The sequence below is a fragment of the Parambassis ranga genome, chromosome 15, assembly GCF_900634625.1.
Source record: "Parambassis ranga chromosome 15, fParRan2.1, whole genome shotgun sequence".
NCBI lineage: Eukaryota > Metazoa > Chordata > Actinopteri > Ambassidae > Parambassis > Parambassis ranga.
The window spans coordinates 16,282,348-16,299,564 of record NC_041035.1 but is presented as its reverse complement, the minus strand read 5'-3'; the positions used below and the strand labels follow the sequence as shown (position 1 = coordinate 16,299,564).

The 17,217-nt window shown below is 40.4% G+C and overlaps 1 protein-coding gene across 2 annotated transcripts; it reads right to left on the bottom strand.

Moving 5' to 3' along the window:
- Window positions 1-3,385: 3,385 nt before the first annotated feature.
- On the bottom strand, window positions 3,386-6,189 carry tbxtb (T-box transcription factor Tb). Of its 2 annotated transcripts, XM_028423583.1 has the most exons (8): window positions 5,902-6,189; window positions 5,554-5,818; window positions 5,310-5,444; window positions 5,028-5,089; window positions 4,887-4,948; window positions 4,619-4,795; window positions 4,151-4,283; window positions 3,386-3,656 (listed from the first exon to the last, which is right to left on the bottom strand). In XM_028423583.1, the coding sequence occupies exons 1-8, from the start codon at window positions 6,105-6,107 to the stop codon at window positions 3,386-3,388; spliced, it is 1,311 nt and encodes a 436-aa protein (XP_028279384.1). In that variant the 5' UTR covers window positions 6,108-6,189. The 2 variants fall into 2 exon arrangements, with proteins under 2 accessions (XP_028279384.1, XP_028279385.1); XM_028423584.1 differs by lacking the exon at window positions 4,619-4,795.
- Window positions 6,190-17,217: the final 11,028 nt, after the last annotated feature.

Genomic DNA, 17,217 nt, shown 5'->3' with positions numbered 1-17,217 from the left:
CGGCGACGTCAGACTACAAGTCTAATCAGCGATGGATGACGCACAGCCGACACCACGGGGACTCTTGGGTATCTTCAAGAGTAAAGGCCAATGTAAACGGAGAATATCTGGACGTAGTCTACCAGCTAAAGAACACCAACGCATGTGTCCCTTTGGTAACATTTGAGCTGCACACTAACTAAGTTGCGGGTAGAAAATGCTCTCCAGCAACATCTGTTAAAGAAGAGAGGATTCCTCCCCGGCGTAAAATTGGAGACAGTGTACTCCAAAAGTATTGCAGGGGGAGTGTGCGGTACAGTACCTTCTCTTTTACAACACCATCAGTCCAGCGGCGAGTAGAAAACACTCTATTTGTCTCTGACACCTCTTGCGCAAAACCTCCTAATAAAAGAGTAACATAAATCGAACCAAGACGCATTGTGTTATGAGGACCAGTCTTGGATGAACAGGTTTGCCTTAACTTGCTGGAGCCACAGAGCAACTTAAGAATAAGCTGTGGATAAATGCAGCAGGAGGAGAATGGAGGTTGTGCGCGCACTATAGAGGAGGCAATGACGCCACTGGTCTGGCTTTTACAAATTGCTTGATGGTAGTTTTCCCCTCCGGTCGACTCTGCTCTGAATGCCAAAGAATGAAAAAAAAATCCCCCCCCCCCCTTCCTCTTTCACTACAGCAACAAAGGACTGTGCGTGCTTGAAGATTTTTTGCAGCCACTTGGCTTAAATTTACAGACCCTCTCAGATTATCTGTGACTTTCACACATTTTTCTTCATCCAGAGATGAGTGCCTGACACCAGTTGAACAAAAAGCTCCCCTTTCCCCACCTCAGCCTCTCATCATTCTCTCATATGCTGATTTATTTATGAACACCCCTGGGTCAGGGGATCATATTCCATTTACTACATCTGGTTTAGATTTCCAGCGCAGCACCTATATACCGTTTCCTCCTCCAAACTGTGCACAATGTGGATGTCAGGGCGAAATGCTTGGGAAATTAAAAAGCTATAACCTCCTTTGCAAAGAGCTACACTTACATTCATGTCACTGACGCTTGTGGTTCGTGGTATTTTCTGAAGGTAAACACGCCTTCTCTTTCTCTCTCTCTCTCCTCTTCCTCTGCCCCCCCTCCCCATCTCTCATTCACTGCAGCTACTGACGTCAAGACATGCTTGCGTCAATGCTCCCTGCTTCGACAGAGAGCTTTTTTTTCAATGGGATCATAATGGGATTATTAGGCTTAGAGAAATACTCTGCCTTCATGGCTTTTTAGATATTTTTTTGATAAATGCCCTATTATCTTTTCCTGCTTTAATATTATTCCTTATAATAAGAAAGGGATGAGACATGCAGAATAATTGCCTCCAACAGAACAGACTGAATGATTGTATCTCTCTCAACAATCTCATGATGTTTTTTTTTTCCTTGGGATTTTTAAAGGAACATGTCAGTTGTTATACATCAATAAGATACAAATATGTGTTTGCACATGAATCTGCATAGAAATGATAGTAGTAGCCCCCCTTTTGTGGGTATTTTCCTCCGTTCAATGATTTAACACCGACATCATGTATTAATATTCATGATTCCTCCATGCACACATGGTGACGCATTAACTGCATACATGGGGCCGGTTCAGATGCTGAGATGTGTTGACAGAGAGATGCTCAGAAATTTGACTGAATCAGTCAGTTGTATTTGACTGATTGTATTTAGCAGATTCCACGTCTGTTCCTTCCTGTCAGTCTGTGGAGGGCATGTCATGATGTCCTTATACACTAACCTTGATCCTTTGGGCTGAAGAGGCTCTTGTGCCTCTCGGCTGACTTTATTTGGTGCATCTGGAAAGTAACAGTAACAGTTTTAATGGTATTCAGAGCTATGTTTTGAAAATTGATTGATTGAAACTATGATTATAATGGAGAATACATCCCGAACTGAGCGTCCTACCTGTGGCCAGTTCATACACAGTAAAGAGGGGCAAAGTCATGTCATGTCTGCAGGGAGAAGGAAAAAAACTTTGATTATTTTTTTTTGTTATTCAGATAAAAATAACAGTTCACAGACAGACATCACACTGTCCTGAGGTCATTTTCATGTCATGCCTGCACTGACATGACTTCATACATTTCTCTAGCTTAATTAACAAATCACATGTCTGAGCTTGCACTATGACACTGAGGTGTGAAAATTGTACAGTGAATAGGAGCAGAACAGAGTGCAGTTCTGTACATGAAACATGGAAAAAGAAAAATGCTGTTTATCCTTGAGCTTTAATTGAAATATTTTATAGTCCAAATGTTTCAAACATGTATGTAATGGGTGAATAAATGGATGGATGGACAGATTATATGGGACTCTGTGTCGAATACTCTGGAAAATGTTAAAGAGTAAAAGTCACTCTATGAATGACAGCTTTTATAATTGAATCCAGACACAGCATTGTGTGTGACCATCAAGACTGTCCTGCTAAGGGATTGGAATGGAAACATGGTGTCAGGGCCAAAGTTGAGTTTTGTTCTCTGGGGTTTCACACCCTGACGTCCACACTCAAAAAAAACCCCAGGCTGCTCAGAGCCCTCTCCTTCATATGCACATGGATGTAGTTTCTCACCCATGTGCAAAACACTCCTTCTCTATCGCTTTGCATCAACATGAGCTTGCACTTCTTCTTTTTTAATTAATATAAACAATACGCAAATTTAAGTGACAACCTGAATAACCTTGATGATCTTTCAATGACAAACTAAGGTCTGACTTTCTGCTCTAATCAACAACTGCTTGAAAACTGCTAAACATGATGTGCAAGGAAAAACATGAGACGTGAAATCTGATTGGAGCTAATTTCACATGTATATCACTGACTTAAATTCTACAGTCGGTGGTGCTTCTGTGGCCATATGGAGGTACTACAGTAAATAACAAATGAAGAGTACATTGTGAAAGAGAGTGATGGTATAAAACAGCTTAAGAAAAAAAAGCAAGAACAGTGTAGTGTGCGGGGGTAAAGAACATTCAAGTGCCAGAGATATGAGAAGTGTGGTTTTTAATGGCACGGAAAGGTGTCCATTATCTGCATAGCAGAATATTGATCTCACTTTCATTTAAAATAATCTGAAACATCTTATCACAAATGGCAACACTGTGGTACAAAAAGCTCATTCATTTACATACAGTCCATAAACCATTTACATTATAAACAATCCTTGGTTAGCTGTACAATTTCTTTTTCTTATTGCTGTGAATATCATGAGATTATGCTTAATATAAGCAGATTAAAATACATTTTGGCCCACAAACAATAAAATATATGTGAGTCTTGTGGACATCAAGGAAATATTAGTTGAAAGGTTGAACTTAAGCCTTTTCTCTTTCAGAGATACATCCCTCAGAGAGACGGCGGTGTAACAGGGGTCCAGGCTGATGGTAATCGACCGTGTGGCGACGTGTCATACTGAGCAGTGTCATGCACTTCTGTGGCTGTTCCAGTGTCATACATGGGAGAGCCAGAGGAGGGCACTGTGACTGAGTGAGACAGGCTGGGGTAGTGGCTGCTGGAACCACGTAGGAACTGTGAGCTCAGGCAGTTGTTTATCCCCCCATTCTGGGACACTGGTGTGAGGGGTGAGTTACTCACAGACCAGAGGCTGGTGTACTGACTGTACAGAGAGATGGACAGAAAATGTATCACTCATCTCATCTTTTGTTTTCACACAAAAAGAGGCACAAGAAATGTATTTTTAGGTGTATTACATTTGGACAATATGAGTCACAGTGTATTAGAAAAATGACATTTAGTAAATGTTTATAAATAGTGGAAGCCGCATTTAGGTGTGCAACATCAAGGGATGCAGCTCATGTCATTGTTCTGAAAGATGAACTAAATATGACAGCAGTAGTCTGCTCTGCTCAAAAACAAGACAAGACATTTTCCTCCATGTGATTCATATTAAACTGTATTACGTTTCTGTGTGTGTTTACACAAACAGTTTCTTTTCTTAAGAGTACTTTGCAGGTTTATCTTTCTTTTGTTTCAAGCTGAAAATAGACATATTTATAGAAAGATTAATCTGATCTTTCATTTAGTTATTTTGCCTTTTTCATCTAGTTATTATTATTTATGTTTCTAAGTAGATAAAACAAAAACACAAACCTAGGGCTGGTACCAGAGGTAGAGTTATGGGCCATTGGCATCATGCTGGAGTGCGCCGACATCGGAAGGCCTGACCAGTTGTCGTGGCTTGAGAGCATCGACAAACAGGGTGAGGAGTTATCAGAGTAACTGGCTGCAACACAAACAGAGACACTTTGGGTTAATTGTTTTAGATTTGGTAATAAGATTATGTCAGAGAACATGTTGTATTATCTGTACATGTAGTATTATCTGAGAAGCTGTCTTCCTAATATCAATATGATGTTTAAGGAGTAAATCTGATACATTCTTTGTCTGAAGCCCAAACATTTACAGCTCCGTGGCTCCACTCACACAAAAGCCAGAGGAATGCTGGACATTCCCTGCTCACCAACATTTGTTTGAGTTTCTTGTTAATAGTCATGGGGGGAGGAAGTGGTGTGATTCTTGGATTTATGAAGGTGAAGAAGGTGGAGGCTGGATACTCACTGGGCGAGTTGGCCCGATGGCCATATGGGCTGGTGTAAGGGGCAGAACGATGGTTCCTCAGGGTTGAGTAGCGCTCACAGCCGTGTGATGGTGAGAGGGCGATGGGACTCCCAAACTGGCTGTGAGGACTGGCAGGAGGGCAGAGGGAGCCTGTGCCTGGAATAAACCAGCTACTCACTGGCTCAACAAAGAAAAGACATGATAGGACCAGATTAACACAAAGACTTAGCCAGTCAGGACATATTAGAAACAAGAAATGCATATTTACATTGAGAGTAACCTGATTGTTGGTTTTCAGTGGACTCTTCTCTCCCATCTTTGCCATCACTCCTGCAGAAATAAAGATGTCATTGGATTAAATGTATTTATACAAGTACAAATTTCTTGTAAAACAAAGCTGTATTCTTACCTCTCCTTTGCATCTAGAAAGGCCTTGGCAAATGGATTGTACTTTATTTTCAGTGCAGTTATCTACAATATAAATACACAACACATGTCAATAACCAAGATTGCCTTTTGACATATATAAAAATGAAGAAATCCCAGCCCAGCGCAAACTCCGTGCGTAAATTACGCGCGGATTTTACGCGCACACATAAAAGTCATTTTCATCATATACACACATTCAATACTACATTTACCTGTTACATTATTTGTATTTAAAAGAGAATTAACAAATCTCATTTCCAACCTCTTCGTTTTGGTAGGCAGTCACTGCAATGAACTGTGTCTCCGGGAAGGAGTGGCTGGTGATCATCCTCCGTGGGCCTCCAACCCGCACTATGTGGATGCGTGGCTCATACTTGTGTAAAGAATTTAACATTATCTGAAAAACAACAAAGCATAGATCATAATGTTAATGTGCCAGTCATAATTCTTTACTAATGTTTTATGTAGAAAAAGGAAATAAACAAATAAAAAAATATCCCACGTACCTGACCTCCTCCATTGAGTTTATTTGTGAGTTTGACTTTGCTAAACGAGACTGGAGCTTTCATCCAGTGCGCACCGAAGTTAGGGGAGTCTGGATGGATGTAAACACAGCTGGGAGTCTGAGGTTCAGGCTTGCCACCAGGCACCCACTCCCCGTTCACATATTTCCACCTGTGGTTGTCTGCAGATGCGAAGTCCAGTAAAAAAGAATACATAGCGTTCGGGTCCAATCCGGACACGTTCACTTTCAGCACCGGAAACATGCGCCTTGAGGAGAATTGAAAGAAATTCAATGAGATAAACACAACTACTCTGTGAACAGATACTATGTTTGCTGTATTTGCGCTCACCTGCCATTCTTTGTAACTATCATCTCATTTGTAAGATCCTTAAACCTTTGCCACAGCTCGCTCTCATCCAAAGACACCTTCAGTTCCCTTTCCGTGGGGTCGCCCTTCTCGCTGCCAGCCTGCAGCTCACTCTCCACGGCACTCAGAAGGTGATCCACCCGGTACTGAACGGCCTTGCTGGGACACTCGCCAGCGCTTGCCGCCATACTGTCCAACAGCTCCAGGGTTGAAGAATTGTAAACACTTATTGAAAAACCTTAAGCTGATCTCCACAACCTCTTCCTCCTTATTGTGCCTTCACTAAGACAACTTCCACTCTGATTCTCTTGAAGACCAAATATATAGGCTGAGGAGAAGCTCCATCTCAGGCTGGGTGTTTGGAGCAGAGATGGTTGGCTCGTCTCCTCTTTGATCTTTGCGGGCTTGTCACAGATTGGTTGAGCTCGCCCATATCATTGAGGCCCACAGGATGACAGCGTTTTGAATAAAGCAGTTTAACCTTCTTTATTACATCAACCTGTAAATATTGACACTTAGATCAAAGCCACACCTGCAGATACCAAGACTCTGTAGTCTGACTCGTCCTTAGGCCCCTTAAAGCTCAGATTTTAGGATGAGATTTAAGTATTTGTCCTACTTTGTGTTAATGAGAAATGATGATTTCTAATCATTTATTTAGGGATGCATGAAACAATTAATTAATTAACTTTGTACCAATTGGGGTAGTATAAACAACTTGTTGTAATCTAATTTCCCTACAGGCCAGGGATTAATAAACCGAATCTTAATCTTAAAATGGCAGATAATGAATAAATGGCAAAACTACATACAAAGAAAAGTGTTCTCCAACATTTTAGTATAAATTGTATTTCTGAAACAGAAAAAGAAGTTTTTATTATATGTCACTAACAATATAATACACATTAAAGAATATAAGAGGTTTGCGATATTCATATCTTTATTTTTTTTATATATATATCTCAATAAACTCTGGTTGACTGTGTGATGTGGTTGTTCTAAAATGCAGTTGGAAGATAGTAGCACAATGCAAAACACACACCATCTTCAGTGATATATGTAGTTTTTCCACAGCTTACACCCACAGTCAATAATCTAAAGAAAAAAAAATAGGACAAAAAAAGGACATTCAAATGTTTTTTTAAAAAATCACTATAACCTGAGAAAAACCTGTACCTTTAAATGCTTTTGTTGATACATGTCTTCAATGGATAATGGATCAGTCTCAAAACACCAGTGGCTGCAAAAAAAAAAAACACCCACATGCAAACAAAGTGACAATCAGTGCCTCTCATGAATAACTGAAAAGCTTGAGCTCTGCATGTACCGTATGCTTTCTTTCACCTGGCCGAGGACGTTCTGCTCGGGTGTTGGGGGGATGATCTGTGATTCTGAACACTTGCTGATTGTTTCTCAGAGCAGAGTGGTGGCTGGGTGGTTTGGCTCTCCCTCTTTGCTTTGGACTCAATGTGTGGAAGAACCTATGAGAGAGCAGGAAGGGGAAAAACACAGTCATGGATAGCTCAGCATATGAAACATATGAAGTGATTTACATCGATGTCATTCTCACAAAATAACCCCTGTGTGTCTGGTAACACTGTTGCTATGGTGGCTCGCAAAAAAAGAAAAAAAAGAAAACAAAAACAAACTTTAAAAGCTGATAGTGTGTGACATCTATGTGTTAGCTTCCGTGGAGCTCTGTGGTGTGTTGTGTTGTGGCTGGTTTGTGTTACTAACCAAATCTTGGACGCCTCGTTCCTCCTGCCAGCACAGTGAGTCTGTCTCTCTGTCCAGCAGTCTGGACCAGAGTTCACAGCAAGCAGAGAAAAACAAACCCCACTCAGTTTAAAGAGCAGTTGAAAGACTTTTCCAATATGCTTTTCATCTTCTGTCTCCTCATTCGGAATTTACAGAAAGTCAAACTTATCAGTCTGCCTACAAACCTCTTAGAGAAAGCCATGTTGGTTAAAGAGAGCTCATACATGTGTCTGACGTGTCTCAGATAAATCTCTGCTTTCCTGCTCTTCTCAGGAATCTCTGGGATCATCTGTTATGAGAGAAGGTATTGAAGACGACGTTTCCTTCTGTTGTTTGGTGGCACTACACACAACATTAACCCACCAAATCAGGCATTTTGCTCTGAAAGTTCCTCATAAAGTCAGGTTGCAGGGTTGCAAATGTGGGTGTTTTCACCTGTGGAAAAAACATATCAGTTATTCATCATTTCATTTGTTTTATTAATAATTTCTGTGATTTAAAAAAAAAAGACACCCTATAAGCTTAGGTCACCGTGCTGTAAAAGTCAGAGGTGTCATAACCAGTGTCATTTCCCACAGTCCTAGTGTCCCATTTGGCGCCTATCTCCTCTCCTGTAACACCTCACCCAGTGCTAACTGTCACACCAGGCCACTTCCTGGTGTGGGTCTGCAGCACTGGGAATTTACATTATTGATCTATATAGGATGCTGCTTTAGACCCCCCCCCCCACAAAGCCTGTTCCCTCAAAGGATGCAATGCAGGTGCAAAATCACATACAGCTCATTCAAGCTTGGCTCACTTTCATGTTTATAGGACCTTAAAACGGTTTCACGTGGGTCACTACTGACCATTTTGCGTATTAGATTTAAATGTTGATTCTCCAACCATCAGTCTGTGGTATTAATATTATGATTTGAACACAAAAAAAGGATTTTATTTGAAATCAAACTTTAACATTGTTTGATGATAACTGAACCTGAAACTTCTGTTGTCTTGTTGTTCCCCTCATTTGTCTTTGTTGTTGTAATCACCATCACCATGAGTCGCAGTACAACGTTGTATTGTGACATTTAGCAGCACTGTATACACCACACACAGCATAAAATACTTCCCAACATGTTGGTACTTAAAGTGCCAGAGTCAGGATGTCAACAAGGGTGACAGGTCTCTCCAGCAGCAGGAGATCTGAGGTTTCAGTTTGGAGCTGTGGTGAGTCAATGTTCCTGGATGCCTGCTGGCTTTAACCAGTCACTGTTTGCCTTCCCCTGCTCTCCCTCCAGCCAGGCTCATCCTCTGTTTGCTTAGGCCCATTTTGACAGAGAGGTGAGAGAAAAAATAAGTCCTGCATGCTTGCCCGTATATGCTCATCTCAGCACCTGAACATAACCTCTTCTCGCCACTCACTCTTCTGAGTCTCCTGGTCTCTGTAAATATAGGAACTAATACTGTCTATGGTGTATTACACTGCTCTGGATTATTCCTTAACTGTCCATCTTTAAATTTTATTGTTGAATCAATAAACAAAACCTTTTGTTTAGTGTTTTGGGCTATAGACAAAGACAGACTTGTTGCCAACATATTTAAATTTTATTGAGAGTTAGGGCATCTGCCAGAAGAAGGTTAGCTTCACTTACATTTGCTTGGCACAAGGACTTGGAACAGGGGTGAACAGATGGGGCCTGACTTTACCCAAAGATGGCAAAATCTTCCCTGAAGAAAAGGTGAAGAGCACCAATACTGGATGTTGTATTTTGTTTGCTCCAATCACAAACCAAAAGTGATTTTGAGTGGGGATGCCAAAAGAATAATTTGCATTGGAGTGATTGTTGGAGTATGCTGCTATGCTAACTCATATTTATTGCATAGATGTGCAAATGCTGCAAAATGGCTTTTTACAACAGCTTGCTGCCGCAATTTATTGTTTTCCTCAAACATTCTTGAATTAAAAATATATTCTATTGTGTAGTATAAGGCTGACAGCAATATATTTGAATGATGAGTGTGTTCTGAGTTTGTGGGAGAGGTTGGTGATCACTGCTGCAGGTGTGTTTGCCTCCCACCGCCCTTGTTAAGTGAGATTACTGGCCCTGTGGTTTTCACACTAACCTTGGGAAACATTTGTTCAGTTTCATCCTCCTTCTGGCTGAGCTGGATCTGCTTTTCTGAAGTCATCCTTGTTTCAGGCCTTTGCTCTTGTACCCTGTGGATACATGCACAAAATTAGGCCGTATAGTACACACCTCATCTAGAGGAAGTCATATTATAATACAAAGGAAAGGGATGGCCCTTTAGAAAAAAAAAACTTTTAACGTTGTCTGTCTAACTTGCTTTCTGTGATGTTTGACCTCTACACAAAATGTTGTGTTGTTAATATATTCCTAATGGTGTGTTACTTTTCAAGAGCAGCCCATAGTGTGCATGGTGCAGCTCACACCCGATAACACTGCACACTGGGGTGACAACACACTTTGTCTGCTGGGTGCAAACTGGCTCTGGGGTGGACTCTTGAGAAAGGGAGCGTTTACTCACAGGACAGTGCAGCAGGTAACAGATCTATACAAACCCCAATGAGCTGCACAGGATACAGGTGGCAGAATCAGGATGTGGATGTGTGGACATGTGAGAAATCTGTGTATTAACAGGTGACAATGTAGAAGCTTGAATATGACAGTCGAAATTTCACCAGCTGCATCCTGCAGAACACAATATGACTAGTTCAGTGTTGTGTTTTGTGTGTTTTCCACTCTTTGGGTCAGTTTATAGTAATAGAAATGGTATGTTCTAATTTTGCAGACCTGTAATGCACACGTGTGAAATTCAACATGTTGAAGATACCATGAGCAGATGGCCACAAAGATAGCAAACTACTGCATGAATTGTCCAATAAATCACAGCAGCTAATAATAAGATCATAAATAGCCACAAAGACGGGCAGATCGGATGAATCGGCTCATAACTTAAAAACATAACCAAGGACTTTGCCGACTGCATATCGTGGCTTCGGCTCTAATTGCTTTTATTTCGGGTATTTCTCATAGACGTGGGGAATGTGCTTGTGGCACAGCCGGGCTGGGGAGGCAGGAGGGGCCGCTGTCTCGCCATGTTTGTCTGTGGAGCGATGAGATTTCACACTAATGGAGGACTTGTCAGTTCAACCCTTCACTTGCCTTCATGCTAAACTCCTAATGTCCCCAAGCCAATGTGCTGTTTCACGGTGGCAGCTCCGCACTAACATTATACATGCTCCTACTAAACAGAGTTCACCCCTAATTAACAACAAGACTGAGAGCGGCTGACACTGCTCTGTTACACGTTCACAACATGTAAACACAGAAGACACTGAGGGGGGTATGAAAGGATACAATTTAGATTCAAGTTTTTTCTTTTTTATGTAAACTAAAAAATACTTTTTAAATTTTCACTTCAACCAGAAAAGGCTACAGATGTCCTCTTTCTGTTAGAAACAACATACATCATTATCATAGTCAAAGTTGTGAAGCTGTGCTTCTTCTGTATCAGATCAGTAGGGGCTGCATCCATCCACCAATATACAGTGGATTTATGGGTTGAAACCTTGTACAGGTGCAAGGACACTCCTTTCATCAGCATGGAAGATTAAGATTAAAATTTCCTTATAGGGATTACGTCACAATGAGGCAGACCTCAGTAACTGGAGTTGTCTTGTAGAAAAAGAATCTGGAAGTTTTTACTCATTATTATTATTTAATTAATCTCTTGAGATCCAGGTAGAGAATAGCTTCTGCCTACCATGTTTGTATCCTCTCCATGCTGCAAGGAGATGCAGAATGGCTGATGTTCATTTGCAAATAATCTGTGGTGATATCTTGCATAAACTGAAAAAAGGATGATGACATTTCTTATAGTTTCATTATCTATAGTTATAATTCTTATGTAACTAACAATGAGTGTGCCAGGATCATTTCTAACACATAGGTAAATGGAGTGCTGTTTGCCTGGAAGCTCATAAAGCTTTACAAGAGGGGAAACACTCTAAACAATTCCACATCTGCTGGCAGCGCGGGCATGAAGTGACACCACTGGCCCAATTGCTGTATCTCTTTTGTAGTGGACATAATTACAACATTTTCCTCTGGATGATGTTTGTAGGAGTCAGAGTGGCTGTCAGCGGAGTTGAGTTTCCACAACAGAAGGGTCAGACTGTGTTTGGTCATCTCACTTCTACGTGAGTAATCGGCTCTCTCCTCCAGGAGGGTCCATGCTAAACAAGCCTCCAGCCGAGCGGCTGTTTGTTCTTGACTGCAGTGCAAACAAAGATCCAGAGTACTCTGTGCAGCTGAGTAACATCTATCTTCCTCCAGCACAACACTGGCTGTATCTTGGAAACATAAAATCCCAGACATACTGCTGCTTCTCAGATAAAAGGATGCACTCTAAAAATTGACAAATATTTGATCAAATATTAAAAAAATAAAAAATAACCTGGGATCGTGTCCTGGTGTCTTGCACTGAGTAGTCAGGTGACTGGATTTTCTTTCCAGGACTGTGAACATACACACTTGGTTAGTCTGTGTTTTTCATTGCCATTGTAGATAAAGAATGAAAATAATTGTTTATGTATTTAAAGATAAATGACTCAACTCTTTTTCTGGACATCCTGCAGACTTTGCTGTAGCTGTGATGGGCGACTATTAAACCGGATGCAGCTATAAAAGTCCTCCAGGTCTTGATGGGTTTTCAGAAGTCCGTGCTCAGTTAACTGCTTCTGGACCTCAAAGATCTCAGAGAAGATGAGCAGATTGTTATCATGAAGAGATCAGCAAAGATTACATTTGGGTTTTATACTTTCTCTCTTGGTCAGAACGTACCAGGTAATAGCTGGTTTTAGGGAGGGACTTCAGGTATGAGTCATTGTGCTGCAGCTTAGAGAAGGCCAACTTCTTTTGTTTCTGAGGGAGGATGCAGACAGGCCATCAGAGAGAAGGACAGAGACAGAGTGTGGTGGGAATAGAAATTTAAAGTCAGTCTCCCTTGTTTCAGGGGCTGTGAAACAGAGCACACAGAACAAATGAGAAGTAAACATGCAGCCACAGGAAGCCATTAACTGCAGCAGGGACCAATTAGACCCCAGCAGGTGTTCCTGCCATTGCCTGCTTTGGTCCAAGCCTCACCTCCATGTCTGACAGAGGCTCGATCTGAGCTGAGGAAACAACGGGCAGTTTCATTTGCTCAGCAATTTGAAGCAAAGGATTCCGAGGGCCTCTAAAGTTCTTTATTGTGCTCTCTTTGTCCCCCCACCCCACTCCACCACCCCCAACTGCAAGTCATTAGAGAGGAAGGACAATTACATCCTCCTCAAGAAACTCAACTTTTACAGGAGGGGAAGATAAGACGGGACCCGTCTCATGTTACACTCCCTCCTTCTCTCTGAAGCGTATTGCTCTTTTCACACTCAGGCACAGCAGAGACATGACAGTCAAAATCAAAGTCAATCACAGTGACTACACAGCACAAAGAAAATTACACAACACAAGCAAAATGAGTTGTAAAAATTAAAGAAAATAAGATAAGAAAATGAGAGCTATTTTGATAAAAGTGTTTTTTTACAGTCAGCAAGAATACAATACCAGTCCAATACAAATTCCTGTTAGATTCAGGCACACACACACACACACACACAAACAACAAATTCTCTGCTTCCGTAATATTTTAAAAAGTATCTATACAGGAGAATAACTGTAGCTGTAATTATGTTAATGAAGAGAATGTGTTGTTATCGACAGAGAAGCTTTGATTTACTTACATTTACACACAGTGTATTTGAGCACAGACAAAGTGTAATCTAGTAACAGGCAAATTGTCTGCGGGGCCAAATCTGGCTCTATACAGCTAAATCATGTTGAAGTTTCACTTTCATTGTTAACATGATAGCATTGACTGTTTTTGAAAGACTTAAAAAAATAGAGAAGGTGCAAACAAGGAAACAAAACACACATATACCAGGTTACTAATTTCACCTAAATTATTGATACATCCCGCTTGCAAGTACAGAATCTATAAATTACATATACTTACACACTTGTATTGTTTTGTGTAAAACAAACAATATATATATTTAAAACATACACAGGTGTTTTCCACTGAACGGATCATGAAGGTTGTTGCTGACCCCTGGTGTTGAGTATGTCAGACAGGGACAGACAGGCAGCAGGCAGCCAGAACCTGAAGGATTTCTGAATACTAATTTTATGTAAAAATTGTAATGTAAAAAAAAATATATAAATTTGATAGGAAATTTGATAGGACTATATATATATATATATATATATATATATATATATATATATACACTCCTAAAGCCACACTACCTCCTGTATAATAACTTGGTCATGCAGTGCAATAACTTTATTAGCTCTTATGTATATAATGTAAACTGTCATCTTCACCATACCAGATCATCATGTGCAATAACAGTTTAGTACTCAAATCACTTTATTCTGATATTTAATCAAGCATTCATTCACCTTGTGTTCATTCTATTTATCTATTTTCTATATTTTTTTTCTTCTTACTGTGCTGTTGCTGCTCTAACACTGTGAATTTCCCCTGCGGGGGACTAACAAATCTTATCTTATCTTAGGAAGAGTATTTTGCACATATTGATTAAAATAAATGCCCACTGATCTTTCTAGTTCATATTTCACATACAGAATATTACTACTGAATCAAATGGCCACTAAGTTATTTGGACATATAAATGTGTGTGTCAGGTTATAAAACTCCCCTAAAATGTATTATTTTAGTTAGAGCAGATTAAACTGGCTAATATGAATATTATACTAATATTAAATGGAGTTAACAAGTCAGCAAAATCAGGGACAGCAAGAGTTAAAAGCTGCATTAAAAAGTTATATAGCTATGGGGGTAAAGCATGTTCATATAGGCCTCTAGATGGCGCTGTAAGATATAAAAAGAAGTGCTCGGAATGTTTCAAGAAGTGATGATTATTTCTCCTGAACATTATTAACCTGCTCCAGCTGTGCCTGATGCCAGGCCCTGGCCTCTGGGTGTTGCTGTCCTGAATTGCCTTCCTCCTCCAGAGTCCTGCTTTAACTCCATCTCCTGCCTATCAACAGTAAAAACCCTATTTAGATTCCTTGTGGGAGCAAATCTGACAGCTTGCCTGAAGATTAAAAAAGAATGCTTTTTTTTTTTTGGTAATCCCTCATGTCTGCCAAGAACACCCTCCCACACAACAGCCTGACATTGTGTTCTTGCAATGTACAACCAAAAAAATAAATAAATAAATAAAAATAAATATTTATAGATATTTGCAACAGGAATGTACCCACCTCTGCTCCTACAAACCCATCACCCTGCTCTCCAGCACGTCTCTAGAAAACAATTGTCACGTTGTAAACGCATCACTGGGCAGCAGCATCCCTATTTAATCCCAGTGACTAATGATACCCAGTTCCAGTGTCTACTAAGGGTGTAATCTCCTTTTACAGTTAAAGAATAAAACATGCTTGAGTTATTTTGTGTGAACTGTACTCTTTGATCTGCAGTTTTATCTCTGCGGTCATCCTGTCACCACATGGGAAATGTCTCGTTCTTTACTGGCTGCAGCCAAATGACCGCATTACTAAAGTTTATGGGTTGAGTCTGTCCAGGAAGTGTCTGCTTTGTCTTTTCTCACAAAAGCTGCTGGAGACACAGGAATTATCAGTTCCGTTGCCACAGTAATGCTGTCGCAGCACAGCAAAGGGACCTGCACTTCTTGTCCTCTCACTGCTGTGTGCAAAGTGTCAGTGACATGGTGAAGGCAGCATCCATCTGTGCTCCATGCCACGATAAATTACTGAAGGATAACGTACCACGTCACTCTAATGATACTGCAGTGAGGTGTACAAGGGGCTGCAGCTATTCATCTGCAGCCCTGAGATATCAAAAAAAGGAAAAAAGGAATGCTACAAATGAATAAACAAATATAAATAACTGAAAATAGAGGGCTGGATAAGAGACCTTGAAAAGAGTGACTTGTTTCGTGTCTACAGCTCCCACTTTTCCTACTAACTACAAGTATTTGGTTGTTCTGATTGAGACATAATAATGCAGTTCTTACCCCCAGGACACTCATGAATAGCTTGGCTGTGGGCCTGAATCAGACAGCAATGAATACAAGGAGAGAGGCACATAAACAAGGCCACAATTGAAATGACACAAAAGAAGAGGATTACACAACGTTTGGTCACCGAGCCAGTTGATAATATCATTACAGGAACCATGGAGAACCAAATGGGTACTGGTACACTGTGTATGGGCTCAGCCGTGATCTCAGTCTGCAACCGTGCAATACAATAAAGTCGGCCTGAATGGGAACTTCTGTTCAGGACAAGATGCTTTTATTGTAGCAGCTTGTTTACCCACATGACATAAATGTATGAGGAATGCCATGGACTGTACCACATTATTTACATATTTGACACCTTACTGCTGATGTGTTATATAAAATACCTTTCTGGTAATGGACATGCTTCCAAAACAGGGGAATGAGTGCTCAATCGATGCAGATCTTTGTCCTCCAATTTCATGGCAAATTCACCATCGAGGTAACCTTGGGTGAAAACATACACGTCACTAAACGTAATGGAGGGATTATTTCAAAGTTTTTCCAGTCATATTTTCAAAATAAAAGCATACAACATCACCTAAGGATAAAGATAGAGGTATATATCTTACCAGCTGCTGATGTGTGAGCTCTTCAAACACACTGTGGTGCATTCAATCACACTCCTCAGTCTGAGGTGTATTTGAGCTTTAAAAGTGTACCAGGCTTTGAATAAAACTTTGGTTACTAAGTTACAGAGAACAATACAAAAAGCCTTACTGCAATGAAGCTTCCACACTGTACAAACAGACACATGTTTGTGTCCAAAGCTGTCACGTGACTGCTGCTTACAGCTCAGTATGAATGTGGACAGGTGGAGGAAACCAACAAAAACCTTCTCATGGCTTCTATACTCTTTTATGGGGGGTTTGGTTTATTGTATTGTTTGGTGAAAACAGTCACCTTGTGATTTTGTCAACTTTCTTGTACAATTTTAGAATAGAAAAATCTGTTCTTTGTAATACAAGAATATCAAAATGCACTCAATTTTACAGCATTTTTAGTTGAAAATATCTGACACGTTCTGGTACAAACCGAGAGCCACATGATGTTTTTTTTTGTTTGTTTAATCTGAAAAAAGTTAAGTAGTCTGGAGGTAATAAGGGACCGTGCACCTGGACTGGCCCTGCTGGCCACAGTACACTGGTCAACCCTGCTTAACAGGAAATCTAAGAAGCTTAGAGCACTAATGCCCAAATGGCCCCAGGTAAATACAGTGGAAACAAAAGAGCCTTTAAAATGCTGTCTGGGGACAGGCCCGGAGTGTAAAAGAAATCTAAATGACTGCAAATGAACTTCATGTAACAGAATTATTTAAGAGGCACAACACAAATCAGCTTTTGAAAGATTTAAAAGGTTCAAGTGACACTTGCATAATTTTTTTAAAAAAA